The 25,996-nt window shown below is 49.7% G+C and overlaps 10 protein-coding genes across 10 annotated transcripts; 7 read left to right on the plus strand and 3 right to left on the minus strand.

Moving 5' to 3' along the window:
* Positions 1-582: 582 nt before the first annotated feature.
* Positions 583-1,302, plus strand: N7462_000843 (uncharacterized protein; the record flags this gene model as incomplete). Its single annotated transcript, XM_057072569.1, has 2 exons — positions 583-765; positions 898-1,302. 2 exons carry the CDS (start codon positions 583-585, stop codon positions 1,300-1,302), a joined length of 588 nt encoding a protein of 195 aa, XP_056939099.1.
* A 671-nt stretch (positions 1,303-1,973) lies between these two features.
* N7462_000844 (uncharacterized protein) lies at positions 1,974-2,561 on the plus strand (the record flags this gene model as incomplete). Its single annotated transcript, XM_057072570.1, has 1 exon — positions 1,974-2,561. The coding sequence occupies one exon, from the start codon at positions 1,974-1,976 to the stop codon at positions 2,559-2,561; it is 588 nt and encodes a 195-aa protein (XP_056939100.1).
* A 344-nt stretch (positions 2,562-2,905) lies between these two features.
* On the minus strand, positions 2,906-3,544 carry N7462_000845 (YbhB/YbcL family Raf kinase inhibitor-like protein; the record flags this gene model as incomplete). Its single annotated transcript, XM_057072571.1, has 1 exon — positions 2,906-3,544. One exon carries the CDS (start codon positions 3,542-3,544, stop codon positions 2,906-2,908), a length of 639 nt encoding a protein of 212 aa, XP_056939101.1.
* A 1,048-nt stretch (positions 3,545-4,592) lies between these two features.
* Positions 4,593-6,599, plus strand: N7462_000846 (uncharacterized protein; the record flags this gene model as incomplete). Its single annotated transcript, XM_057072572.1, has 3 exons — positions 4,593-4,758; positions 4,836-5,081; positions 5,197-6,599. 3 exons carry the CDS (start codon positions 4,593-4,595, stop codon positions 6,597-6,599), a joined length of 1,815 nt encoding a protein of 604 aa, XP_056939102.1.
* A 748-nt stretch (positions 6,600-7,347) lies between these two features.
* On the plus strand, positions 7,348-8,079 carry N7462_000847 (uncharacterized protein; the record flags this gene model as incomplete). Its single annotated transcript, XM_057072573.1, has 2 exons — positions 7,348-7,611; positions 7,687-8,079. The coding sequence occupies 2 exons, from the start codon at positions 7,348-7,350 to the stop codon at positions 8,077-8,079; spliced, it is 657 nt and encodes a 218-aa protein (XP_056939103.1).
* A 1,531-nt stretch (positions 8,080-9,610) lies between these two features.
* On the plus strand, positions 9,611-11,346 carry N7462_000848 (uncharacterized protein; the record flags this gene model as incomplete). The annotated part of the gene is made up of 2 exons (XM_057072574.1): positions 9,611-9,908; positions 10,049-11,346. 2 exons carry the CDS (start codon positions 9,611-9,613, stop codon positions 11,344-11,346), a joined length of 1,596 nt encoding a protein of 531 aa, XP_056939104.1.
* Positions 11,347-12,493: 1,147 nt separating this feature from the next.
* On the minus strand, positions 12,494-13,910 carry N7462_000849 (putative integral membrane protein; the record flags this gene model as incomplete). Its single annotated transcript, XM_057072575.1, has 4 exons — positions 12,494-12,906; positions 12,982-13,046; positions 13,139-13,635; positions 13,722-13,910. The coding sequence occupies 4 exons, from the start codon at positions 13,908-13,910 to the stop codon at positions 12,494-12,496; spliced, it is 1,164 nt and encodes a 387-aa protein (XP_056939105.1).
* Positions 13,911-16,546: 2,636 nt separating this feature from the next.
* N7462_000850 (intradiol ring-cleavage dioxygenase) lies at positions 16,547-17,871 on the minus strand (the record flags this gene model as incomplete). Its single annotated transcript, XM_057072576.1, has 3 exons — positions 16,547-17,150; positions 17,222-17,546; positions 17,616-17,871. The coding sequence occupies 3 exons, from the start codon at positions 17,869-17,871 to the stop codon at positions 16,547-16,549; spliced, it is 1,185 nt and encodes a 394-aa protein (XP_056939106.1).
* Positions 17,872-20,951: 3,080 nt separating this feature from the next.
* N7462_000851 (MFS transporter) lies at positions 20,952-22,935 on the plus strand (the record flags this gene model as incomplete). Its single annotated transcript, XM_057072577.1, has 5 exons — positions 20,952-21,278; positions 21,353-21,715; positions 21,774-22,523; positions 22,615-22,728; positions 22,801-22,935. The coding sequence occupies 5 exons, from the start codon at positions 20,952-20,954 to the stop codon at positions 22,933-22,935; spliced, it is 1,689 nt and encodes a 562-aa protein (XP_056939107.1).
* A 621-nt stretch (positions 22,936-23,556) lies between these two features.
* Positions 23,557-24,759, plus strand: N7462_000852 (uncharacterized protein; the record flags this gene model as incomplete). The annotated part of the gene is made up of 2 exons (XM_057072578.1): positions 23,557-23,776; positions 23,852-24,759. 2 exons carry the CDS (start codon positions 23,557-23,559, stop codon positions 24,757-24,759), a joined length of 1,128 nt encoding a protein of 375 aa, XP_056939108.1.
* Positions 24,760-25,996: the final 1,237 nt, after the last annotated feature.

The following is a 25,996-nucleotide window of genomic DNA, read 5'->3' on the forward strand; positions in this document are numbered from 1 at the left end:
AAATCCACCAAAAAGAAAAACAGTAGTTCACAGAATGGAACTGATGCGAGAGCTCGAAACGGTCGATGTTTGGATAGAAAGATTATCCAGGAACGATTGTCAGCATCTGCCAGAACAGAGAGCGGTGGGGAAGAGGCTCCAGGTATATTGCCTATCTTCATTTCCTAGGTTTTGAATCGAATTTGGCTCATAGATTTGTATAAAGAGGAGATCGAGATTGACTTTGACTCGGAAAATTGGCTTCAGGAGTTGGTACCAACTCGCATATCAGTTGACACAGCACCGGAGCTTCACTACGGCGAAATAGGATTTGAAGATTCTTTCGACTCCTCATCTGAGGGTCTCTCGCACCATGGCTTACCTGCCCCATTTCAAGCGTCGGATATTTATGTTTCCACATTCCAGGGAGGGCCAATTCTCGCGTCTACATATATGAGCATAGAGAGAGAGCTTGGTCCTTTTCAACCTCTCGTACCAGAGAAACAGCTTGATACTCCATCAATGAGCGAAAATTTCCCCATGTTTTGGAGTTATGAGCCCAATACAAGGATTGAAACTCATTCTTTCCCAGAAAATTGGCCCATGGACAAAGTGTCACCAACAGATAGCTCGGTCGATCCAATGGAGGGATGTATTGGTTTGAAGTCTCCTGGAGATAGCCATGACAGTGACATCTATTCGCCTGAGAATGCAGGATTCATGCCCACCCTGGAAGGAATTCCAACATTTACCTGCAGCTGTTTTAAGCAATCGCTAGGCGATCTAGTAAGAATGGGCCTTAAAACAGGTCCTAATGGTTTGTCAAGTATTGACAGGATTATTGCATGGCAAAAAGAACTTTTGCTCCAGGCAGAATCAATTCTACAGTGCAAGATATGCTCACAATCCGAATTACAGGCAAACATGCTCATGGTCATAATTGTCATTATCGATAGTCTTCTTACCACACTGGATGTCACAGCAACGTCAACCAAGGGTCCCGTCCAAGACGGAATGCCTGTCATGAGCATTCAAAATGGAGGTAAAATATCAAAAAATATGGGTGCCGGTTTCAAGTCTCACATTGACGCTTGTCCTTTGCTTGTTGGGGGGTTTCCCGTGCCTTCTGAAGAAAAGACTTGTTTTGTCCGACAAATTCTACAAACACGACTCTCAATGCTTCTTTTGACTGTGAGACGCATCCGTGCTTGCATGGAACAAGATTTGGCAGCAGCCATCTCGCGAGGTCGGATGTTGATGATTATGGAGACAGATCGTCGGTTGCAGCTCATCATGATGAAGATCAAAATGGCTGTAGGATGATGCCATCTGCGAGCCCCCTCCTCCCACCACCCAAAGGAACGATTATGGAGCCGAAGTAACTATAATGAGCAACGTACTATATGAATTTCATTTGCCATTTAAATTCAAGACTCCGTTGCCAAATCCACCTGGTGGTAGAAGGTCACCTTTATTGAAAAACTTTGGAGACGTTCTGCAATTTAGACAATAAGTCATACCCCATAGTCTAGGTTCAAGCATTCAATACTCAGAAATGCATTCGTAGAAATGCGGAGATGTTTCTGACTTTTTTTCTGACGTTTTCTGTTCTCCTTGTAGAGCTAACAGTCAGAAAGACTGTGGAGCGCTTGACAGTTCTATCCTACTCACAATAGCTCCTACATCCTTGAAACGCACAGGTAGCCATAGTCCTTCACTCCGAGAATGCAGGGCTTGTGATTCAGCCCTTGATTAAGATTGGATTTCCACATTGACCAATGTTCGACCTCACTGTGGTTCACGTTGCTCTCTCAGGACCCCTGGTCGTAATTTTTGAAAGCGACCCTGCGTGACGACTGTTACTTGGTTCGAAGGCCAAACTTTTCGGCCTCTTGATAGGTTAGGAATACAAGCAGTCCCGCAGTTCAAGCAACTCGTCCAAGTCCGCAACTTTCCCCCATCTCAAGACTCTCACTCTCGAGACAGATATGACCATGGATAAACCTTGTCGCTGCTCCACCGAAGCTTTGCAGATCATGTCAGATCTGCAGAATGTACATGCTGTCATTGATGCGGAGACTGTTCTAGGCCTGGTTAATCGTGTTTGTCACCAGGGTATGCTGATGGTCCATTGTGAAGATTGCACCAAAGAGCTTCAATACTCTGTTGTGACCCTTCCGACACTCTCAGAGCAATGCCTTCCCTTACTTGAGGCTTTATGCTCAGCATATGACATCACCTCACAACCCAGCTTTTTTGACACAGCCATGTTGACCTTCGATCCACCGGCATCACACTTCATCTGTGTCCGAAGCAAAGTCATTTTTGGACAGACAGAGCTCGATGAGGCTGAGATTAGGTTACTTGTCCGCACTTTGCTGGGGCGAAATTTGATGAGGCTTGTCGAGCTTATGGAGGGGTTAAAGGGCATTCTGCCGGTATTATCGGAAGGCCCTTCCACTCATCGAAACGGATCTGCGACGCTCAAGGCATGCGAATCGTCCCTAGAATCCATTATTGGTCGATTGGCAGTATTGGTGCAGATTATTCAAGGTGACAGTGACAATGACATTTTGACATGACTTGTTTAATTCTAAGCACTATCCTTTGGCTTGTTCAAAAGGGTGGTATTTTCGGAAGGAGGCTGGACACAACGGGATTCGTTTCATGCATGGACAAGGAATCTTCCTAGGCCATATAGAAATAAGATTGGGTTGCGAGAACCATAGTCATGTTCAATGTTAAAATTAGAGCATTCTCTGATATGAAAGACAGCAGAAAGGACGGTAATTAGAAGAGTAGAGTATGACTGCCCTTGCTAAGGACACCTCTGTGCAATGATCTATGGAGCCTGGCTGATACTCACTCGGTACTCCGATACGAGCACAGTTCGATTATGCTGTAGTCCGCTGAACCCCCGACTTCTCTATTGGGACCAAGTGCGCTCAAAGGTACCGACCCACTGGCCCCAGCCGATGACTTTGCCAGCCATGGCCCGTTTGATGTCATTCTTGGTCGTCTTGGCAGGGATTTGGAACTCCAGTGGTGCATTCAAAGCGATTATGGTAAACACATAACGGTGAGACCCATGTCCGTAAGGTGCGCCAGCACCTCCATAGGCTGTCCCGAGAGGGTTTGGGACAAATCGCCATCCGGCCTCTGTTTGTCGTGTCTTTGCAGCATCGGAACGTTCTTTGATGTCCGCCGGGGTTGCCATATTAGCCGAGGCAGGAATACCCCAGAAGAGACCATGATGAATGACAAGACATGGAATTGGGATGTCAATATCTTCACAGATCAACACGTATTCCTTGACTGGTTCACTGGCTTCGGGAGGCGTCCAACGGAGCTTTGGCAATCCTCCAACCCGGTCCTCAGCAAGGCAAGTATGATGAGGAAGTAATTTGGACCCCGATGGACCACATTCGGGTGCTTCGAGTGACATGTTGGGTACGGGATGCTCTTTTAAAGCTGGGTCATGAATAATCTGGCGCGAGTCATGGCCTCGGATAGGGTAGAGCAGGCGACCCAGCACGAATTGGAGGGAATCCAGCACGACTGCCATCTTGAGGTGAAATTGATGTTGATGTAATTCGATGAACGGTGTAAATAAAAGAAAAAGAACGGTCGAAGAAGAGAAAAGAGAAAAAAGAGCGCGATCCAAAACAATAACCGACAAGTGAAAGCACGAGTGCCGGGACCGGGCCGGAACCGGCAGGTGCGCTCCAAAGCTCCTGTACGTCTTTGGTTTCTTCAGTTCCTTCGGTTCTTCGGTCTTTGCTGCTTGCTGCTTGCTTGTTTCCCATCTGGCAGGTGTGACATCATGAAATGCCCGAATATACGGATTGGACGAGAAGCAATTACCGAGACCCTACCTGCTAGCTTCGCACGGAGTTGGAGCGACAGAAAGATTATACACTGCTTTCTCTCATGAGATAATGCTAAAGGTGAACTCAAGAGCAAGGCTGTATGCTACGAAAAGATTTTATCATAAACACATTTTCGTCAAAGTGTGGCCCGGATGTTATTTGACTGGGGTACGTTCGGCCGGTGCAGGAGGAGCTCCAAATCCAGGTCGAGTCATCTCGGAGGCCCTGTCGGATAAAGGAGGGGCATATAAAAATTCAAAGCAGTCTAGAGGGATATTGATCACAGAAAATGGGTTCATTCCCTTGAAAAATCAATAATTTGTTGCTTTTTGCACTCAAGAGCTCCATCATGGAAGGCGCCCACCATAGTTCCAGGGGATCGAGCGGGGCCTGCAATTCCCAGACTTGTTTTTGCTCGTCCAGCTTGCCATTTCTGGATCTCCAGTGATCTCCAAGGGGGATCAATCAAGTGAGAACGGAAGTCCGGGCGGAAAGTTGGTGGTTCAAGAGGGTGAATGTTGAATCTATTTGCACTTTCAGGTTCCATTGGGAAGCATCGTCCCTTAGCTAATCCGCTAATCCTTAACTTAATTAAGCCGGGTGGGCCCCAATTCCTGGCAATGACCGCATTCCCCGCCCTGTTCCTGTTCCGCCCACATCCGGCGAACATGAATTGCAGGGCTGCATTTTAGATCCTTTTGATCTGTTCGATGATGGATCTGCTTCTCTCTTGCATCCTCACCCATGTGGTCCATCTTCGCGGCCCTCAAGTCGTCGCCTCCTGACGAGGCGGTCCCTCAACGGCCCCCTCGGTATGCCGGCGAAGACACCACTCCGACCAGCCACCGGGAGATCCTCGGCTGGTACGCCTACGGTATCGCGGCCGAGGTCTTTGCCGTGTGTGGCGTTGGTAAGTCCGATCCTCTGAAGCATCACCATGGGGAAGCTTGGGAAGAGCCGCCTTTTCTCACTCGAGTTCCGTTTTAGGGTCCTTCTTGCCGTTGACGCTCGAGCAGCTCGCCCGCGAGCGGGGATCTCTGCACGATAGCCATCGGCCATGCTGGGGACCTGGCGCCCCCGACAAGAACGATCCTCAGTACGTCGAGGAACAATGTATGGTGGGAGTGCTGGGATTCCAGACCACCACTGCCAGCTTCGCCATGTATACATTTTCACTGGCGGTGCTGATTCAGGCGCTGACATTAATCTCGTTCAGCGCCCTGGCTGACTATGGTATGGTTGTGGATTAAACCTCTATGCGTATATCCATGGGTGATGAGATAATCTTTACCCGACAGGATTGGAAAGAGCTAATTGAGGAGCGCTTCTCCTGGTGGTGTGTATACAGAAAAGAATCGCAAGACCCTGCTCCTATCGTTCGGATTCATCGGTTCGGTCACCAGCATGCTCTTCGTTCTCATAGCTCCGTCGGTTTTCCTCCTCGGCTCTATACTGGTGGTCATCGGTGTCACTTGTCTAGGATCATCTTTTGTCGTGTTAAATTCTTTCCTGCCAGTGCTCGTGGCCAATGATTCGTCCATTCAATCTACCTCCAAAGACCGCGGCGAGGAAATGTTCGACCTGAACCCACACACTGAGACCGACGATTGGAACACCTGGCGCGATGAGGACAGTCTGGATGGTATGCCGGAGCCCGGTTTTGATAATGGATCGCCCGCAGATGACCTCGAAGGAAAGCAATCGAAGCTAGCATCTGCCTCGCCAGAACTGCTGCTGTCGACTCAGATCTCGTCAAAGGGAATTGGCCTAGGGTATTGTGCCGCGGTGCTTGTGCAGATTTTGAGTATTCTGATGCTCATCCTACTGAACAAGACCTCCCTTGCCAAAGCCTCAGGAACACTCCCTATGCGGTTTGTACTGCTTCTTGTTGGCATCTGGTGGTGTGCCTTCACCTTCGTCTCTCGCCACTGGCTGCGGCCCAGGCCTGGTCCGCCCCTCGACGCATCGGCCGGTTCAGATGTGGCTCGTTGGCGCGCGTGGTTGCGTCTGGTTGGTTTCGCCTGGAAGTCACTGTGGCAGACCTTCAGAACCGCCCTGCGGCTGCGTGAAGTCCTGGTCTTCTTGGTGGCCTGGTTTCTCTTATCCGATGCTATGGCCACCGTTTCGGGGACCGCCATTCTTTTCGCTCGCACGGAGCTACACATGCAACCCACCTCGATCGGGTGTCTGTCGGTCACAGTCACCCTTTCCGGTATGGCTGGGGCCTTCCTCTGGCCACGAGTATCGAAGCGGTTCGGATGGGCGTCGAACCAAACTATTATGATCTGCATTGCCCTCTTCGAGATCATTCCACTGTATGGCATGCTTGCCTACATCCCGTTTGTGAAGAACTGGGGTGTGATTGGCCTGCAACAGCCGTGGGAGATCTTCCCCCTTGGTGTCATTCATGGCATCGTCTCAGGCGGCTTGGCCTCCTATTGCCGGTCCTTCTTTGGGCTGCTGATACCGCCCGGGAGCGAAGCCGCCTTCTTTGCCCTGTACGCCGCCACAGATAAGGGCAGCTCGTTCATTGGACCTGCTATTGTGGGAGTGCTGATAGATGCGACGGGGACGGTGCGGTCTGGCTTCTTCTTCATTGCGGTGTTGATCCTGCTACCCATCCCCCTGGTGTGGATGGTGAACGCGGAGAAGGGCCGCCACGAAGGCTTGGCCATGGCCGAGTCCTTGGCTCGCGAGCGTGGCAATGAGGATGCTCAAGAGGCCGAAGGGCTCCTGGCTCGCGACGAGTGAACTTTTCTAGTGAACCTTTCTATAGCTGATGATATATGATCTTTACCTGGCGGAGAAGATAGTAAAATTCGTTAGATTCATGCGATCCATGATATAGATTTCAGATTACGGCATATATTATGTGACTATGGGGTTTCTCTCTTTGTTTAAGCTTGTGTATTAGTGATTTCATGTCTTCTCTTAGTTCTGCTAGTTCTGCCAATTCTGTTCCGCTAGTCTGTACATCTTTAAAAATAGCCCCGGCCGCCTGTTCGTTAGGTTCCACTCGACTCCGCCGATGACGTTGCCTGGGGCCGTTTGGTCCCCATTTGGTCTGGTCCTTCAACTTTTGAAGATCACGGTTTGACTGACTGAAGAATTCTGAGGATCGATCTCTTGTTGGTGGTATGTTATGAGGACCGAGGGAATATTTTCCTGAATAGTCCCAGTCCCCTTCGTCCCCTCCAGCTTTCCGTGATTCGCGGCTCTCCTACTACGGCGATTCGCGGTGTTGTTGGGGGCTTACCAACAAAGTGATCTACATCAATGAGGCTCTCTCGTATTTGTTGGCTACCTGGGAACCAGAGCACTGCCGCGTCCATGATCGATAGTGGATTTTCAAGGGAACACAAGGCTCCCCTCCCCCCCACGGGCTCGAATTCCCATCGAGCTTTGGTTTTCTTTCTTTCTTTTCCTCCTGAAATTCTTCAACCTCTGTTTCTCGCTCTACTCTGTCGGAGGCGGTCGGAAAATCCCAGCTTTCAATGCGATGATCTGCACGGCTATTTGGACAGTCATCGGTCTTGCAATCGGTGTGCAGGCTCAACCCCAGGGGATCACCACGACTGCGGTGAGCGGCTGCTCGTCGCTCCCAGGGTTTAACAATGAAACAAATATCGCCGGCCCTTGGACGATCAAGATCGATGAATGTAACAGTGCGACAGCAACCGGTGCGGCCTGTAGCATTGAAGGATACGCGGCCACCTGTGATGTGAAGCGATCGGCTGGCGAAACGGGAATCGAAAAGGGCATCGTGCGTCACCTGAAGACCTGTGCGACCGCACTTTCAATATATTTTTTGAGCTAACTCCAATCTCCTTGTCTTCAGATCACCGTCGCCGACAGCCCCCAGACCGCCCCCACCATGTTCCGTTGCAATGGCGCTCTCCAGACCTACGAGGCTCTAGTGCCCTCCGGGGCTGGGGCGCTTGATTGGCATGCCGTTGGTCTTGAACGGGACTCAAGCACCAATGAAATGGAATGGGGCCTAAGCGCCAAGGACTCCGAACCGCTACAAGCATACCGCCAATATGAACGCGGGACTCCAGTGAGCGGTCTCTTTCTGGGATCCCAAGGCCGGACTGGCTGGGTGGTGCGCCATTCAGGCTCGGGGCTGAGCACACCAGATCGACAGCCGTTCTGGTTCTTGCATCTCAGAACTCAAAGCACAATTCGAGGGACGGGCGAGTACGAGGTCCAAATTCGAATTGAAGGCAGCTAAAAAGTGGGGACTCTTCAGGCTAACCTACATCATACTTCTGTTACGGCATAGCGTTCAGATAGATGGTTTTTCGCGGATATTACCTCCGACGCTCTGTTGCCTTTCTTTCCAGGTTGTTTCTCGATCCCAGATGTTCTGGCAGTTTCATGGATAAAGATACCCCAAAGCCTAGACGATACAAACGATAATGTTTAAAAATATATACACAGCGAGCTATATTCATTGAATAAACTTACATTCGCAGACATGGTCAATAATAAGTGATGTCCCAACTTATCAGCAAACATTAAGAAGGCAATCCGACGGAATAGGATAACTTCGGCACATGTATTCAACTTCGTGGGTGAGAGTAGAGAGGGGATCAGAGAGTGAACTGATCCACTAAAGCGAGCAGATGTTGATAGGAGATCAGAATTTATATTCCTTACAATAGTGAACAGAACAGGTAATTATGAAAAACATGGATAGAAGAGATCATGCGATGCCCCGCAATCCCCACAATGCTGTGGTGTTATCGAGGTCCTCTCGATGTGTAGGTAATCATAGATTAACTCTCTACGATAACCTTAGATGAGATTCTCCCCGCATTTTGATCGGACTTCCTAATTTCACTGGCGAGTCCCGCTCCCTCCGGATCGCACTAATGTACACTATCGACGGTGGACTGATCATTGCAGGAGCTCTCGGGAACCTCAAGAGTTGTTCCAGTCTCGGGAGTTTGTTGGCGCTCTCGGTCGGCGGCTAAAAGAAACCCGATTCCGTTGACCCCTGCAAAAGCGCCGTGACTTGAACCCCGGATCAGCCGGTCTACGAGAGTGGCCTCATGTTACTCGATCGGACAAGGTCGATACGCCGGTCCGAATTACCTGTTTATCTAGGCACTTCGGGAACCAGAGGAGCGGACGACGGTCTGGGGCTGTCCAGGGTCCGGTCCAGCCCGCAGAGGGCGATTTCGGCGGGCAAGTCACGACGCCTCGGCCCCGAGCTCCGTTTCGCTTTGGGAATAGAGGCAGCCGGAGGCTTGGGGGGCGCCAGTGCCATAGACTGGGGGCCCAATCAGAACGCGCACTGTCTGCTGTAAGAATCTCGCTTCCCCAGAAACCAATTTACATTTTGGATGCTGATCGGCTCCGGGTGAATTCTTAGCTTGTGGCTCACGTTCCCAATTCTGTCTCCTGGCTTCCTGGCTCATGATAGGTGCAAAATTAGGGTCGCTCTCGTGGTGTTCAGTCCATGGTTGGACAGACGACGTGGTCGCTTGCCTTTTTACTGGCTACTGCCCGTCTATAGCACAAGTTCGGATAGGCTCACGTTCTCCTTATTAGCCTGAATGCACGACAAAAGCACACCACCGGCGGGCGCGTCGTTCTCCACATTATCCCCGGATCATCTTGCTTGTCGTGGCGCGTGAAGGAGCCCGATCCCATGTCCGGCCAGAGACCATATATAGGGCCAACCCTGTCGGCGAGCCGTTGGAGCTGAATGGGATCCCGCTGGTGATTACGGACCTACCTGCGACTGCTGGTTCGACATGTCGCACAACACGACCCAAACTGAGATTGCCCTGGAGAAGTCGGCCGCCAACCATGTCGAGGATACACTAGGGACGGGGGCTATCGTCGAGGCCAAGCAGGCGACTGACGAGGAACATGCGCAGACCCTCTGGGAGGCTATTCGCGACAACAGGAAAGCTGTGATGTGGTCTGTCCTGATCTCCATGTCCATCGTGATGGAGGGTTATGATACCATCCTGATGGGCAACTTCTTTGCCTACCCTACCTTTCAGCACAAATATGGGCAAGACTATGGGGGGATGTTGGATGGCAGGTGTCAGCTCCGTGGCAGAGTGGTTTGAACATGGGAAGCACGGTTGGTTGTATCTTTGGTAAGTAACCACTGTCCTTCCCTGCTTCCACCATGACTGCGTGATGGAAATTGAGCCTGGAAACTGAGAATTGCGGTCTCATAGGCGGCATCTTGAATGGATACTTGGCATCTAAGTTTGGATATCGACCAATAATGATCGCCGCCTTGGGCTTCTTGACTGCCTTCATCTTCGTCGTCTTCTTCGCCAGCTCGGCTGCTGTTCTATTGGTTGGACAGATTCTTTGTGGATTTTGTTGGGGTGTTTTCGCGACCGTTGGTCCCGCATATGCATCGGAGGTTTGTCCAACTAACCTGCGAGGTTACCTGACGGTCTATGTCAACATGTGCTGGGCTATCGGTCAACTGATTGCGTCCGGAGTGCTGTACGGCCTGGTCGACCGGCCCGACCAGTGGTCATACCGAATTCCTTTTGCGCTGCAATGGATCTGGCCTGTCCCCTTGATGGTGGTTTGCTGGCTGGCGCCCGAAAGCCCGTGGTTCTTGGTCCGCAATGATCGCTTGGAAGACGCAAAGAGAAGCATCCGACGACTCGGAGGGAACAAGACCGAGAATCAAATCAACGGACAACTCGCCATGATGGTGCATACAACGAAGATCGAGGCTGAAATCGAGTCTGGCACCAGCTACTGGGAATGCTTCAAGGGTGTCGACCTGCGCCGAACAGAAATCTGCTGCTTTGCCTTCGTTGGTCAAATCCTGTCAGGAAGTAGCTTCGCGTATACACCTACCTATTTCTTCGAACAGGCTGGCATGAAGGTCGGCAAAGCATTCCAGCTGGGAGTTGGTTGCACTGGTGTGGCCTTTGTCGGTACAGTCTTGTCCTGGTGGTTGATCACTTATCTCGGTCGACGAACCCTCTATGTCTGGGGTCAAGGCATTCTCGCCACACTCTTGCTCCTAGTCGGCATCATCAGCGCCTCGTCCCATACCACCAGTGCCATGTGGGCCCAGTCCGCGCTATGTATGATCTGGCTGTTTGTGTACTCTCTAACGGTTGGACCAATCGCGTATGCAATTGTATCAGAGACTTCGTCTGTGCGCCTGCGCCCGTTAACCGTCTGCTTAGCCCGAACGGCATACCAGATTATCAACGTGGTGTCGCAGGTTTTGGAGCCCTACTTCATGAACCCGACCGCGTGGAATGCTTCAGGAAAAACCGGGTTCTTCTGGGGAGGCACGGCGCTACTTGCCTTTGTCTGGGCATTTTTCCGACTGCCAGAGCCCAAGGGACGTACTTATGCCGAGCTCGACATTCTCTTCGCCAGAAAAATTTCCGCGCGCAAATTCTCTTCAACCCATGTGGACGCGTACGCCGTCGGCGTGTCGCCATCACAGGAAGGTCTCGTGCGCAACGAGGTCAAGCAGGAGGCGACACAGTGAAACAGCGGCGAAAGTATGTTCTCATGGGGTGTTTTTTTTTCTTTCTCTTCCTTGTCGTGTTTATTGCTTGGCAGGTCATAAGAGGCCGTGATGAGTTCTCAAGTAAATATCCATTCGAGTTACTAAAATTATTCATGGTCAAAAGCATTTTGTATGTAGAGGACCTCTTCTCGAAAATATCCGAAAACATCGTGGAATCGCCACATGTGCCGTAAGACTCCCGGACTCTACGGCAAGTCTCTGAAACGATGGCAGTTCGGTAAAGAAGATCCCTGTCGGTTCCCCCTCATGCAGGCCCACTGCGAGTGCATAAAGTGCTGGGGTGGGGGCCTGTTTTGGGCAAGAATACTCCGGTGGGTGGGAGCATCATCACTCAAAATATAGCACGAAGTGCATCAGCATGGAGCTCTGCCTGCAGGACAGATAAACATAATCTTTAGGCCCCCCAGCAGGGTCGACATGCCCTTTAGGTAGACGAGTGGGGATAGAAGATAATCAAACATCAGTGACGCTAGGCTGGAATCTGGAGATCTAGACCGTGGTGATTTCGGGCCTAGAAATCGATCGTTGAGCTCCCGGACCCTCCACGCGGGACCAGATGAAGAACATAATTGTGAAACCTCCGCCCACCTGACTCAGTGCCTCATTGAGAGATGTTGAGGATATGTAATCGGAGGCCTTATGGAGCCATCGGGGCGACACGCGGAGTGGCTGGGATCATCTCGCTTACAGCCGACCCACCATCGCCGCTCCAATTCACCGTGGTCGTAGCCTGTAAAAACCCTCCCATCCCTCCGAGGTACAGGCTTGGCCCCCTGCAGCAAACAGTGACCGCCGTGCGTTTCAGTGTGAATAAGAATGGGCCCTTGGAGGGGCTGGTCAAATCATCAGTACTCCTGAATCCATAGCCCTATACATGATAGTCCGTCCTTGCGACCGTGAGCAGAGAGAGAGTATGATAACGGAGATGGAGAAGGGGGTATTCATGAAAACAATGGGTTCATTGGCTTGAGATCATCAAAGTGGTATCTTTTAGGTACATCGTATAGTGCTGGTATAGTGTTTATACATGGACCCGACAGCGCGGGGAAAAGAAAAGAAAAGCTGGAAATTAGGATTATTATGCCGATAATAATAATCAATCGGTTCAAGAATCGCGCACGGACACCCGAACGGACCGTTCAACCTTCCATCCGCCGTGCGTGGTATGATTGCTCGGGTTAAGATCCTCTTCGCTGCTGCTGGTGGGATTAGGACGTTGGCTACCCATAATCGTTGTGGTAATGCCATGGTAGTCATCATGCTCGCTGCCTGTCCAGAGTTGGTTTCGACCGTCGCGATCGTCCTCCTCGTGCTTGGACCGATGGGAGGATCGGTGGAACCCCTGCGCCACGTTGCTGGATAAGGGAAAAGATCCGGGCGTACGATTGTTGCGGCTGCGCGAGGCGGAGGAGCCGTCGCGGAGAAATCGGATGAGGGGTCGGAGAGTGGTCAGACAGCCGGCGGTGATGCCCAGACCGGCCTCGACGTTAGACCAGATGGAGATTTGGTAAGTGTTGTCTAGATGAAGGAGGTTGGACGTCAGTTTCGTCCTTTCTGTCCCACATGGGCTTCAAGCGGAGTGGCAAGTCTTACACAAAAATTCGCGGTCTTTATAATGGTGAACGAAGGGAATCCGGACGATGACAGCAGCGCTCGCACTGTAGATGTTTAGTTAGTCACAGAGTCAAAAAGCTCACAATACCAATGGAGGCAGAGCGGGAAGGGCCAAGGAAGAATCCAAAACACCTACATGCAGCCAATGCCCAGAATACCAATAATGGCAGTTTTAGTGCGCTGGTTCATTCGCAGGTTCCAGATCAACGCTACCGGGAGGAGACCAATTGTGAGATCCGTCACGGCGGCACCGACACTATAGAGGTATGCGATTCCAATGAGAGTGTTCTTGTTGACACAGGTGCCCTGCTCAGACAATTGGTTCCAAAAGTAATCGACTGGTGTACATTGGAAGATGGTGAAAAGTAAGAAAATGAGGCCCACGACGGTGGCCAAGGAAATGGCGGCATAGAGGATCCAGGCGTGCAGGCGATCGACCGTGATGCGCAACAGGGTGATGATAATCGACACTTTGGCGATGACACAAGTGATGACATAGAAGATCTGACCCATCCACCAGCAGAGAAGGGCGCGGTGGAAGTTCTCAGGGTATTTTTCGAAGTAGAGCAATTTCCGCCCCATGCCATACTTGGCTCCCAAAATTCCACAAATCGCAAAGGCGAGATTGAGAACCTACTCGGAAGCATAAGCGACATCCTAGTCTATACGACTTCCTCATGGCTAGCGGTGAACCTGATTAAAAAAGCAACATAACCTACCATTGCCAAAAGCATCATGATATCATCCCATCCAAATGCGCGCACGACGCGAGTTCGGACGAAGCATCGAAGTAGGACGCTGAAGAGAGAGATACCGAGGAAGACCGCTGTCACCGTCAGGATCGCATTGCTGCGGCTGTCATCTTGGACAGCCGCCAGGATGGCCGCTTCAGAGGCTTCATCGGCCATGACGGGATGGAGGACGAGGGATCGAGAATCCCATCCGCGCCGGGGGGGAGGGAACAGGAGGAGGAGGACGGAATCGGTCGATCGAGGAGATGAATTTCCAGCCTAACGAAAGGGGGAGTAGACTCAAAGATGAGAAAGTGGCCCCCTCGTGGTTTTATTTCATGGGATTGTTCTGAAGATCTCGACGCTACTGCCCGGCTATTATGCCCAGGGAAACCTTCAAAAGCTCTAGACTTGATCACTGGTGCCGAAGGGGGGTAAGTGACCCACTCCTCTGCCTGGGTCCATGAATAATCGCAGGTCGCGGGACCAGTGGGGATATTGATTTCTAGGGCCGAGTCTAATCCATTCGATCGGCAGGCGAGGAATGCATGAAACCCCCGTTGAGTCCGTGTGGTAGTGGTGATTGGGAAGGGAGCGGCATGAGTTCGACCCTGCATACGTATAACTTGTACTCCGTCCGTACGCGCAGTAGATGAGGGGAGAACAGAAAAAGCGACGAGGCCAGTTTGGGACTCGTGGGCCGATGTGGGACGGGATGAGATCGGGAGTCCAAGAGAGTTTGTCCCCTCATACACTGTTTTGAAGGTCGTCTTGAAGGGCTGAAGATGAAAGTACACACGCCGACATACACCCTATCCATATCTTTTCCCTTGACTCTTCGAAGAGCTTGTGTTCCGTTCCTTGCACCGCAACGGCGGAATAGGGAATTGATACGGTGTAATTGGAATCACACAGGTTGCGGTCGCGACGCACAACGGATGGGTCCCCGCTCATCTCAGGGATTAATTCTCCAAGCAAATAGGCGATCGGCTCAAATGTATGTCGACAAGGATTATCGGCTGTTCATTGTATATGTAATGTACGCCTTCGGTGACAAGCTGATGATGCAGCCCATTTACGTCCGCTCTGTCCCTCAACTTGTATAATTCAACAGTACGGAGTACGTGCGGTACTGTAAGGCGGGAGAGGAGCCGCATCGGCCCTCCGCATCCCGACCGGACGGGTCAGTCAGCCATGATTGGGTGGTGGCGTTGGCGAAACCAGGTTTGACTGTTGGCCTATTTGAGAAATCCGGCCGACCCGGTGGGGACTTCCGGAAACCCAGCAACGCGGACTAGGGATGATGATGGTACGGGAGGGGAAGACGATCAGATGAACAGGGCCTAGGGGGCGACAAGAAGATAACCGATGAGGGGCGAAGTCTGTAAATACTCTCCATTGCTATTGATACCAGCAATGCTAAGCCTCTTGATGGGAGATCGGCAAGAACCATGAAGTGACATCTGTCATCAGGGATGCTCCTAGGTCCCTGGACCATGACTGATTTATTTCGACTCATCCAAGGTACAGTAAGCTGCCAAGATAGTTCGTCGGTGGTTCTTGACGTGATGGACTGTGGACATGGGGATTGAATGTAACTGTGGAATTGGCTGGGTCATCCTGGCCTTGTCGCTCTCTGGCACATGGTTGGGATCTCAAACCCGACGACTTCCGAACCTTGCACGATCGCTCAGTGCAGTTGGACTTGCAAGGACAAATGGAATCAAGATGATCTCCACACAAAGGGGAACATGGCCATCTGGTGGAGCCACGAGTGTGCTCGGCCCCTTTTATACGGAGTACTTTGTACGGGAGCGAGGGCGATCGAGGTCCCCGAAGCTCTCAAGAGAGATCAATCAAATGATTTCATTGGTTCTGATGTCGGGGGCTTACGCTGATTCATCCTAGGGCTAACCCTAAGCCATCCACCTACCTTTTTGGGAATGGGCGGTTCGATACGATTTGGTACGAAAATGAGCAGTCATGGCATTCAGCCTTAAGGAACGGCCATTCTGAATAATTCAATCCAATTCCAAGCCCGATCGCATGGCATCGGGATTCCCGTAATCGTGGAATGCCAGAATTAGCGATCCAAGATCATGGATGGGTCGATGGGGCTCCTGGTCCAAGCCCAACAAGCCACCTCTCATCGGAGTATAAACTAGCGAACTATGGAGCCGATGTAGACAAAAAAAGACTCAGAATTCGTTGTGCCGGCGTTTAACCGATCAAACAGATTATTAAATGTGCTTGACCCGCAAGATTTCTCTCCACAACAACAAAACCCCCCTCGGCAGCCTCTGTAGTCCCTGTAAGTACTATGGATTTTGCTGTCCGTGCGCGTCTATTGGCACGCTATGGCCGTTTCCATGTCCTCGAGCTGAGGACAAGAGCCCAATAAGGTTGACTGGCGGGTTTTACACGCGCGGAAGAACGAAAGCTCGGATCTCCGATCCACGTGGGATCATTGGGGTGACGACGCCTAGTTGAGTGCCCGTTGATCTGGCACAGAAAACAGATCTAAGTTTTTCTAAGTGTCTTCAAGATTCCATTTTCTGTCTCTATATTATCTGTATTGATACACCCCTTGCGTGAGCCGTATTGATCTATTCTATACACAAATATTGTTCGAGAAGAACTTTGTGCTGCAAGAGCTTCGGATATCCAGCTCATTGCAGCTTTCAGGGGATCAGACCGCCTAACAACGGCAGCATCTTCCCTAGATCGACCGTAAACTGTGCTGCAGAAATGCACGTGGCGAAAGGGAGCCATGGATCGCGCTCGCCCCGCTCCTTGCGTTATATCCATAATCTTCACGCAGAGGCAGAAGCACTGGGACTAGCGCTTCCAGAAGGCATGGTGCCATTGGTACCAGTGGCACCACCAGAGCCACTGCCCATAGCAGAGCTGTCGCTGTTTTCATGACCACCATCTGCATCATAGTAGGCAGCAATGCTATAATAGGAGTTGTCGGTGTAATCTGCGGTCGCGTTGATGCCGATCTGAATCCAAGCAAAAAGGCCGTCGTCGAGGTCATCGCCCAGATAAATGTACTCGGGGAAAGGATCGTAGGCGCTGTCGGCCTGCTTAACGCTCCACATATCGTCGGCATTCGTGGTGACACTCTGGGTGTTGAGGGTGTATGGGTACGTGTCTTCGACGGCCGAGCGGAGCACTTCGTTCCAGAACAGCTGGCCGATATGGGCCACGCTGCCGGTGCCCACCTCAAGTGTCTTGTTGGGAAGAAGAGTGGCGTTCAGATGGGTCAACAAGTGCGTGTGAGTGGCACGTCCGTCGTAGTGACCAGGGAAAATACTTTCGAATTCAACCACGCCGTCACGATCCGTCTGCTGGATTCCACGGAGGTAAGTCGAGTCCCAACCGTCCGCGGCATAATTGCCGGAGGTCGAAATGCCACTACGAGGCCTCGGTTAGATAATGCGACCAAATAACACGCCGCGAAAAGGGGGTTCGAGACCGAGACATACCTGTACACACCAGTGGCGTTGGCCTGCCAGATATCCACCAAGGCGCCTGGGACAGGGCGGCAAGTATTGATATCGATATATTGCACCTCCAAGAAGACATCCACACCATCGGAATACTTCTCTTCCTTCACATTCTGGCGCACCACCTCACCCCATACATAGTAGGGCCCATCAGTGACGGTGGGAGTAAGAATACAGCTGGTGTTTGCGGAGAAGATAACTGATTCGGGCGTGGCCGGGCTATAATTGAGAATATCGGTCTTGTTATGGTCAATGGCTTCCCACTTCTCGAGAGCAGCCAGGTTGCGGCGCCACTTTTGAGGACCTGAATAATCGCTCAGTGAGTTGGGTTACAGACAAATGGGAGCCTCCAGGCTGATTTCTGATATCTTACTGGCAGTAACACCACGCTTTTCACGAAGCTGTTTGACTGTACGAGCACGCCGGGCGATGCTGCGCTTGTTCAACTCCCGCGCATGCAATGAATTCTCACATCCGCCCAGAGCCCGCTTTGCGGCTGCCGCCATCGCATCGCGCTCAATGACTTCGCGCTTCACCACATGCGGATCATGCTTCTCGCCTGGGTGAGACATAACTGGAGCCACCAGGCAAGCCGCGACGACGGCCAGAACCTTCGAAAACTGAACCATGTTGAATTGAGGAGCCAAATCACCGAGAGCTCAAGATTAGATACAGATCAGATAGTGAAGTTACTCGAGAGTCGACTGAGACTGGCCGATGCCAGTTTATATGATGCTGGGCCATCTCTTCGGCATCCTTTGCCGCGTCATTCTGGAGATAGGTGGAATCGGGATTTGTTCCTGAGACGAAGTGATTGTCAGGAGACATACCTCATCGAGACTTTGACGAGCCTTGGTTTTGTGCTCGCAGCATGATTTCGCCCATTCTGCTGATGCAATGGATAACTTGGCGCCGCGTGTCAACGACCGTTTTGATACAGTGACGCGTGGGGCTTTGCTTTGGCGCCCCACGAGCTTACTTCACTCGGGAAGGGATCATCGCAGGGCTGATGAATCAGTTGCAATGGATTGCAAATTACTTGGCTGTCTGGATGAAGAACGATGCAATGGCGTCTATCCACCCTATCCGGTGTCCTCGAGTCTGGCTTATCAACGTGGATCTTGGATCGCGGACCGCGTCATCCAGGAACAGACAGGGCAGACGGGACAGGCGGGACAGGCGGGAGAGGCGGGATGTAAAGGCAGGAGCTTGGCGCAGCTACCTCGAGGCCCGTCTTTCTGTCTTCTGGATATCACACGCAAAACCGCTGACCCGTCTTCACGGCCCACAACAGGCCGGGTTGAGGGTCAGGGATCATGGAAGCGGTTCAAGTTCCCTAGAAGCCATGCCGGCGGCATGGGCTTCTTACCAAGGCGCATTTGGCCTCAGGGTGTGGGGTCCTGGATCTGGGATTGTGAGGTTAGGTTCCAGGCTCTAGCTCCGCCTTTCCGATCCTTCTTGAAAGAAAGGATAAAACATCGGTGCCATATATACCGGCACTCTCTTTGATGGAACAAGACAACATCTAATCGGGGCTAATCGGGGCTTCTCACAAGATTCGCAATTGAGTTCCAAGTTCTGGGGCTCCGATGGTCCCCGCTTACTCATACCCCATAGACCCGCTGACGATCCTGAAAATGACTTGGCTTCTATGAGACACCGGTCGCGGTAGGCCACTTGGTAATCGGGGTTACGTGGTTGAAGAGTTAGTGTGGATCTGTCTCTCAAGGTGGCTATGGCTTAGGCGCACAGGAATGCTTCGGATGCCTCGGGCGTGCTGTGAGACACCTGATCTGTCTAGGGTAGCCTATGCTTTCTGCCAAATATATCCTCAGTTCCGGCCATTATGATTGATCTGCACCCTAGCGTCGCGTTTCATGATTTTCGAGACGTCTGTTTACTCCAGCTTGGCGCATTCACTCGATAGTCCTCATTCTCATCTTAAAATCACAGGTAGCACGCGATCCCACCTTTCAACCCCCGGGTAGTGGTTTGCGGGATCACCTAATACATCTAACATCTTAAGTTGTCTATTGTGGGGCTTTTCGATCGGTCTTGACTTGTCTCCATGCCCGGCATAGGTATCACGAGAAACCTGTAATGACAGTCAGCAGAAAGAGATGTATTACAATAAGAGTTATTCCCACCTGTTCTGACTGCGAGATTGGGATTAATATTTAAAGGCTGAAGATGGTACTACAGAATCGGGGGTGGGTGGATTGCTATATATTTCTGGGTATTAGAGCACGAAATCTCCCATACATTCGGCCTCCATGTTGTCCAGCGGGTTCACTGCCTGACACAACTTTCGTCATCACACCGGATAATCTCGGTGTTTGATAGGATATGTTCAAGTCTTTATTGCAACTGCTTTCAATCCTTTCTGCACGACAAATGTAGGCTTTCTTAGTGGCCTAAAAATGACTTCTACCTAATTCTTTGAAAGGTTATGCTTGCTATATTACGTGTAGATGCCTATCAATTCACCCCCCGATGAAAATATATAAATATCTGCATATCTGTCTTGTCCCAGATGGCGGATCTGCACTTATCGTACCCATAGCCAGTATTTTTAGTTAAGACCCTTCCTGGGTGCATTCCTCACACGAAGGCCCTCCGACATGCTTTTCAAAAAGTTTTTGGTCGCAATTATTGTTTCGTTTTCCGGAGGTAGCCTGGCCGTGCCTCTTTTCGGAGATCACTCGGTGGTATGAGAAATGATCATCCTAGGCTCTGTCTTTCCGAAAAATATGCTGCTAATCTATACTTACGAATGATAGATCCAATACTGCAATGACAATTTCCCTATAAATTGTCACTGGGAACGTATTCGCGAGGGCAAGTGTATAAAGCTGAGTCATTCGTATGTTGAGGTTCTTGCTTGCGAAACACAAAAGGAAGGGAAATGTAGCTAAAAATGGGCAGTGGTGATGTTCGATGGATCGCAGCGTTGGATAATTGTTGGCTATATAGGTAAGATTGATTTGATTCTCCACGGGCCCTGCACGATTTTTTCTCGTTAACTAACAAAACCTAGCAATGAGAGATGCTCTGGAGACGCAAGATCGTCACTGGATATTCCCTCTATGATGTTTGACCCGCCATTTAATGGACAGGCTGTACGCTGCGACTGAACGTGCCCTGACAAATATTGAAAACAAAATCAATTAACAGTTGGGTTAAGGGTGGTACCTTTGTTTAAATCGAATAACCTTGTCAAAAATCCTTTCATTGATTTCGGGAAGTCATACTATTGCCCAGACTGATGATGGGAAGATAAATTCTAAATTGATTGAGATTATTCTGTGATTTTAAAGCGGTGTATGGATACTTTAATAACTAAATACGAGCCAATCCTTGTCCAGTTCGTCAGTAAGGACCATTTGGTGTGGGCTTTTTTTAATTAGTAGTTTACCCTATGAACCCGAGCCCAAAAAGTCTTGCCCTTCTTAAACAAGGCTTTGATCCTCGAATTTTCAAATATATCTGTAGGATACAAGATTCTAATCGCATGTTGATATCTGCTTGTTTGAACGGTAGCTCTACGTAATAATATCGTCGATCTGGCGCAATGACTGGGACTTAGGTTGTCAGGTGACGTCTGACGACTGAGAGATTACAATCACAAGGTCCAAATATAAAGAGAAGACGAATACTATCATCAAACATACAAAACGCTCTTTCGTTTTCTTTCGAGAGCACCCTACAAATGCCTCGATCTAATTCCAGAGCAAATGATAGAAAAGCCAAGGCATCTACCGGAGCCCCAGGCCCCAAGCCTCCGGCTCAGTCTAATATTGCCATTCCTACTTCCCCGGCTACAATCGAACGAGGAACCCAAACAGACTTAACAGGGGTTTTAACAAGAAAAAAGGAAGTTGAACATAGAGACTCTGCCAGTGTTCAAACCTTGATTGCAGACAACAGCCCACCCCAAACATATTCCGACTCGGCGCTGAGCTCGCATTCTCCCCCAAACGGGACAACAGAAGCCAAAGACAACTTGATTGTGGGTTGGAATGGACCTCATGACCCGGTAATATCCTTAGTTATAATACCAGTGCCTTTTAGTATCCTTGATACTAATACGTCTCGCGTTGCGACAAGTAGGAACATCCCCAGAACTTCTCTAAAACTCGCAAGTGGGTGATCACCGTTATACTCGGTCTGATGACGATCTGTGTGACATTTGCTTCGTCTGTCTTCAGTACAGCAACAAAAGTCACGGCAGAAAAGTTCAAAGTTTCACAGGAGGTAATGGTATTGGCTACAAGCTTGTTCGTTCTTGGATTCGCCTTTGGTCCTATTATTTTTGGTCCCATGTCAGAGTTATACGGGCGGAAGCGACCATTGTTTGCCGGCCTCTTCATCTTCGCAGTTTTCCAAATTCCAGTCGCTGTATCGCAAAATTTGCAAACTATCTTCATCTGTCGCTTCATAGGCGGACTTTTTGCGAGTGCACCGCTAGCAATAGTAAGCAGATCTGCACAGCTGGCAAGAGATAACTAGCCCCTACTAACATGGAGATTAGGCCTCTGGTATTTTAGCAGACTTGTTCGGACCAGTAGAGCGGGGAATTGCAGTTTCCATATTCGCTGGGGCTACCTTTATTGGACCTGTTGCCGGGCCAATTGTGGGTGGCTTCATCACTATATCGCACCTAGGGTGGAGATGGACAGAATATATCACAGCTATAATGGCCTTCTTTTTCTCGACCATTGGGTTGATCCTCATCCCCGAGACTTTTGAAGGAACTTTACTTACAAAAAGAGCATGGCGGCGACGATTTGAAACCAAGAACTGGGCTCTTCATGCAAAGGCAGAAGAAAGAAAAGTCGATATAAAGGATATTGCAACTAGATTCCTCATTAGGCCCTTCATAATGCTGGGTCAGGAGCCGATTCTTCTGCTCATCACATTATATATGGGTTTCATCTATGGATTCCTCTATCTGTGCTTCGAGGCATACCCTATTTCATTCCAGGAAGTACGGGGCTGGAATGATGGGGTGGGTGCTTTGCCTTTTGTCAGCATTACAGTTGGAGTGATTATAGGGTGTGCGATCATCATAGGATTCTCTTTGACCAGATATCGGCGTATCCTACAAAAGACAGGCAAAGTCAATCCGGAAGAGAGGCTGATTCCTATGATGATCGGGGGGATTCTATTACCAATAGGAATGTTTTGGTTTGCGTGGACATCATCTCCTGGTATCATATGGGTGCCTCAGGCCCTTTCTGGAGTTTTTCTCGGAGCTGGAGTGCTATTGATATTTTTACAAGTAAGTGCCAAAAGCTTTTCAAACTCCATTTCATGCTGATGGCAGATGTTAATTTATCATGAACGGCCTGTTGATCACAATCTCGACTTAGGGGCTGAATTATATCATCGACGTGTATACTGTGTATGCAAACTCGGCCATTGCGGCTAATTCTTTTTTCCGATCGTGGCTGGGTGCTGTATTCCCTTTATTCGCGAGCGCTATGGTTTGTTCATTCATTATGTTATCTGAAACAGAATCAAGCAAGACCATGATACTGACCAGCTACTAATTCCAGTTTCACAATCTAGGTGTAAACTGGGCCATGACCCTCCTGGGCATTTTAACTGGTTTGATGTTCCCAGTACCGGTTGCCTTTTTTATCTACGGACCGAAGATCAGATCTTGGAGCAAGTTTAGTGTAGGCGATTAATAGTGTCAATTTCTTCTTGGACAAGCCATGTCAAGGCTGTTTGCAACAAAGTCGTTTCGCCGTTTAGAAAATGTTCATAATGTAGTGGGAAAAATGCCTACGATGGATGATCTCTGATTGCAGGATATATTTCATACTACACAGTCTTTGCAGATGTAGCTTAGTATTCCCGATAATTTACAATCTTTCGCTCAAACAGCAGCTGTTTCCTGGTTGGGACGCCTTCCTCTATCGTAGTGTATGGTGGTTTGTTGGCTTGTTCGCTGATCCAGCCAAGATGGAAGGAAGTAGGGAAAGTCAAGGAAGGCACAGCTACTATGATAAGCCGATCGCGCTTGCGACAAGATAACCATGCGACCCGTTCAGGGTTCTGGTAGCATCAGCAGACTAGCTATCGTAGGAAATAACATCTTCACAATTTCTTTTCGCTTCGAGGACCGTCGATAAACGCAGAAAGCCATCATGAAAGGCCCGCTCCTGAAGCGGAAGCGGGCGGTGTCACAGGAATCAGAGTAATCTGCTTCTCATACGGGCTTGTCATCAGATGCCGCAGTCACCCCATTCACAACCTCTTCTATTTCCGATCAATCAGGCATACCGATAGATGTTACAACCAGAGACATGGCCGATTCTGCTCCTGGCAACTATCCTTCTGATGAAGTCAACCAGACCGATTCCGACCTGGATGACGGAGACACAGTTTTGTCCCGCGGCTGGCCTCGCAGTATCCGGGGGCTGGAAAAGCACGGCTTTCAGCCTGTATGGTCCGCTGTGGAGGGATATCCCCACAAGGACATCCCTGAAGAGATTGCAGAGCTCCTGGACGAGGACGGTTCTTGTCGTAAGTTGAAAGGCCATCTTCGATCATTTTGATTTCCTATGAAAAGCTGATGTTTCTATACTGATGTGTCTACAGGGTCTTTGCAGTTCATCGGCCCTCTACGAAGTATTGCTTGGTTAGCCGGGCTTGATGAGCTGGTTGAAGCCATTGATAGCTCCGCATACACTATCGAAGATAGTATGGAGACTGTTCCTCTTGGGGCCGGCCTGATGTGGCCTGCTGAGCGCTACATTGACGAAGGAAAAATCCCCTCATTTATCGCAAACAAGATCTGCAGAGGCTATAAATTATTTCCCTCGCAAAAATCCCAGCTTGATAATCTGACAACTCAACATGTATCCCCTCCAGGCGTCTCGGAGAATCCCACTCTGTTCCCTGGCAGTATGATCTGTGAAACAAATCGACTCAGTATGCCTTCGGGCGAGATATTCTGTATGAAGGAAAAAGCGGATAAGAACTTGTCTCGACTAGAGACCAAGATCCGCCGGCAATCAGGTGGAAAGCTCGAAGCAGGAAGACTGTGGTTTCGAGCGATGAGCCTCCCGGCGTTAAGATCCACGCTTTCATTTTTCATCACGCAAACCAACACAGTCAACAAGAATAATGAATTCGGGCCGGGGTTTTATACTTCTGAAAGCCTCCATTACAGCTTGGGATATATCCAAGCCGGCGGAGGGGCAATCATGGTGTTCAAAGACCCAAATCTGCTACAAGCGACTGTATGGCAGCCCGACGTGAAGGAATGGACAGCTTGGGTTGCGAAGTGGATCGGACTGCCCGTCGCCATTGCCAAAGAACCCGCTCCACCGGGCTATTCATCTGCGGACTTCATTCACGGGCCAATCAGGGACTCTCAGGAAGACAGCAGACGCCGAAATATCCCCATACAGTCAGAAATTCAGCAGCTTGTCGCAGTGAGCTATGATGGCTGTGGGATATTGGCGGATGCTCTCTACCTCATCATCTTTGTCGACCCCGCATAAGCAAAAACTTCGCAATCCTAGTATCGTATCTGGATTTACGAGAAGAGCTGCTATCACTACCTGATTTTGGCTTTACGAGAAGTCTTGCTACCATTGCCTGATTTTGGCTTCACGAGAAGAGTTGCTATCACTGCCTGATCATGTTATTAGCCTTAGCTTATTATGACCTCCTTCCAAGGGAATAAACGATTATCTTTACATATAACACCTTCGCATGTTACCAAGTAGCTTCTCTAGTTTTACACGAATACACTCGACTCTTGTTATATCCGTGTTTCCTGACCTGTAAGCTGACGAGTCAGATTTTACCTCGAATGGCACCAGAGACGTCTGATTCCCAGTTGGTGTGGTTTATTTCTATTTAGTCCAAGGGCAATCTTCGTTCTTGATTAATGTAACAATGCCGAGACTTGGATATATGGTAGGCCTTCAGACCATCCTTTGACCACACAGGTACTCGTAGACTTCTACAGAACCTAACTTGGGTCAAAGGACTCGACCCAAAACCTAACCTGGGCTACGTCTGGTCGTGCGGAAGACTATTCAGGCCTATACCAATTCCTAATAACCTTACTCACTTTTCTGACCTCGATTAACAATCGCTTATATTTTCAGGTCCACCCTTATGATCTCACTCCTTTAATTTTCTGACCTCGGTTAGAAATTACTCGTGTGTTCGTTCATACCTGTCTTTAACTTGAATCCTGACCGAGGTCAGAAAGTGAGTATAGAACAAGCGTGACTGTATGAGTAAATCATAGCGTTTAAAAGACAAAGGTCAGCAATTTCAGTATAATAGCAAATCATTATATCACATGATATATTGAATATACACTCGAGAAATTTTCAAGCTCAGTTCCTAAACTAGACTAGTTCTAGAGATCGCAACATGTGATGTTCTTTCAAGACGACAAGGTGACACCGGGGGGCACTAAGCCGTATTGGGTAGTTCAATGCTCCCCAAAGTACACATCACTTTGATTAACCTCTGTAGATATAAGTAGTAGGATATTGTTTAGGTTTGTAAAGGTGGGATCGATAGAAAGTAATGCTCAACATAATGATGCCTAGATGTCTGAGATTACTGGCAGAGAGTGTCGGATATTCTCAATCTCGCTGACTAGCTTGTTATAGCGCTGGGCTTTGGGTATATCGGGAATACTATACAGAACGTGCAAGGAATCAAATATCCCTATGATAGGTTGTTGTTGTAGCAATGAAAAGTAGGGTCGGAAAA

This window comes from Penicillium macrosclerotiorum, assembly GCF_028827735.1.
Source record: "Penicillium macrosclerotiorum strain IBT 26536 chromosome Unknown utg000001l_segment0_segment0, whole genome shotgun sequence".
Lineage (NCBI taxonomy): Eukaryota > Fungi > Ascomycota > Eurotiomycetes > Eurotiales > Aspergillaceae > Penicillium > Penicillium macrosclerotiorum.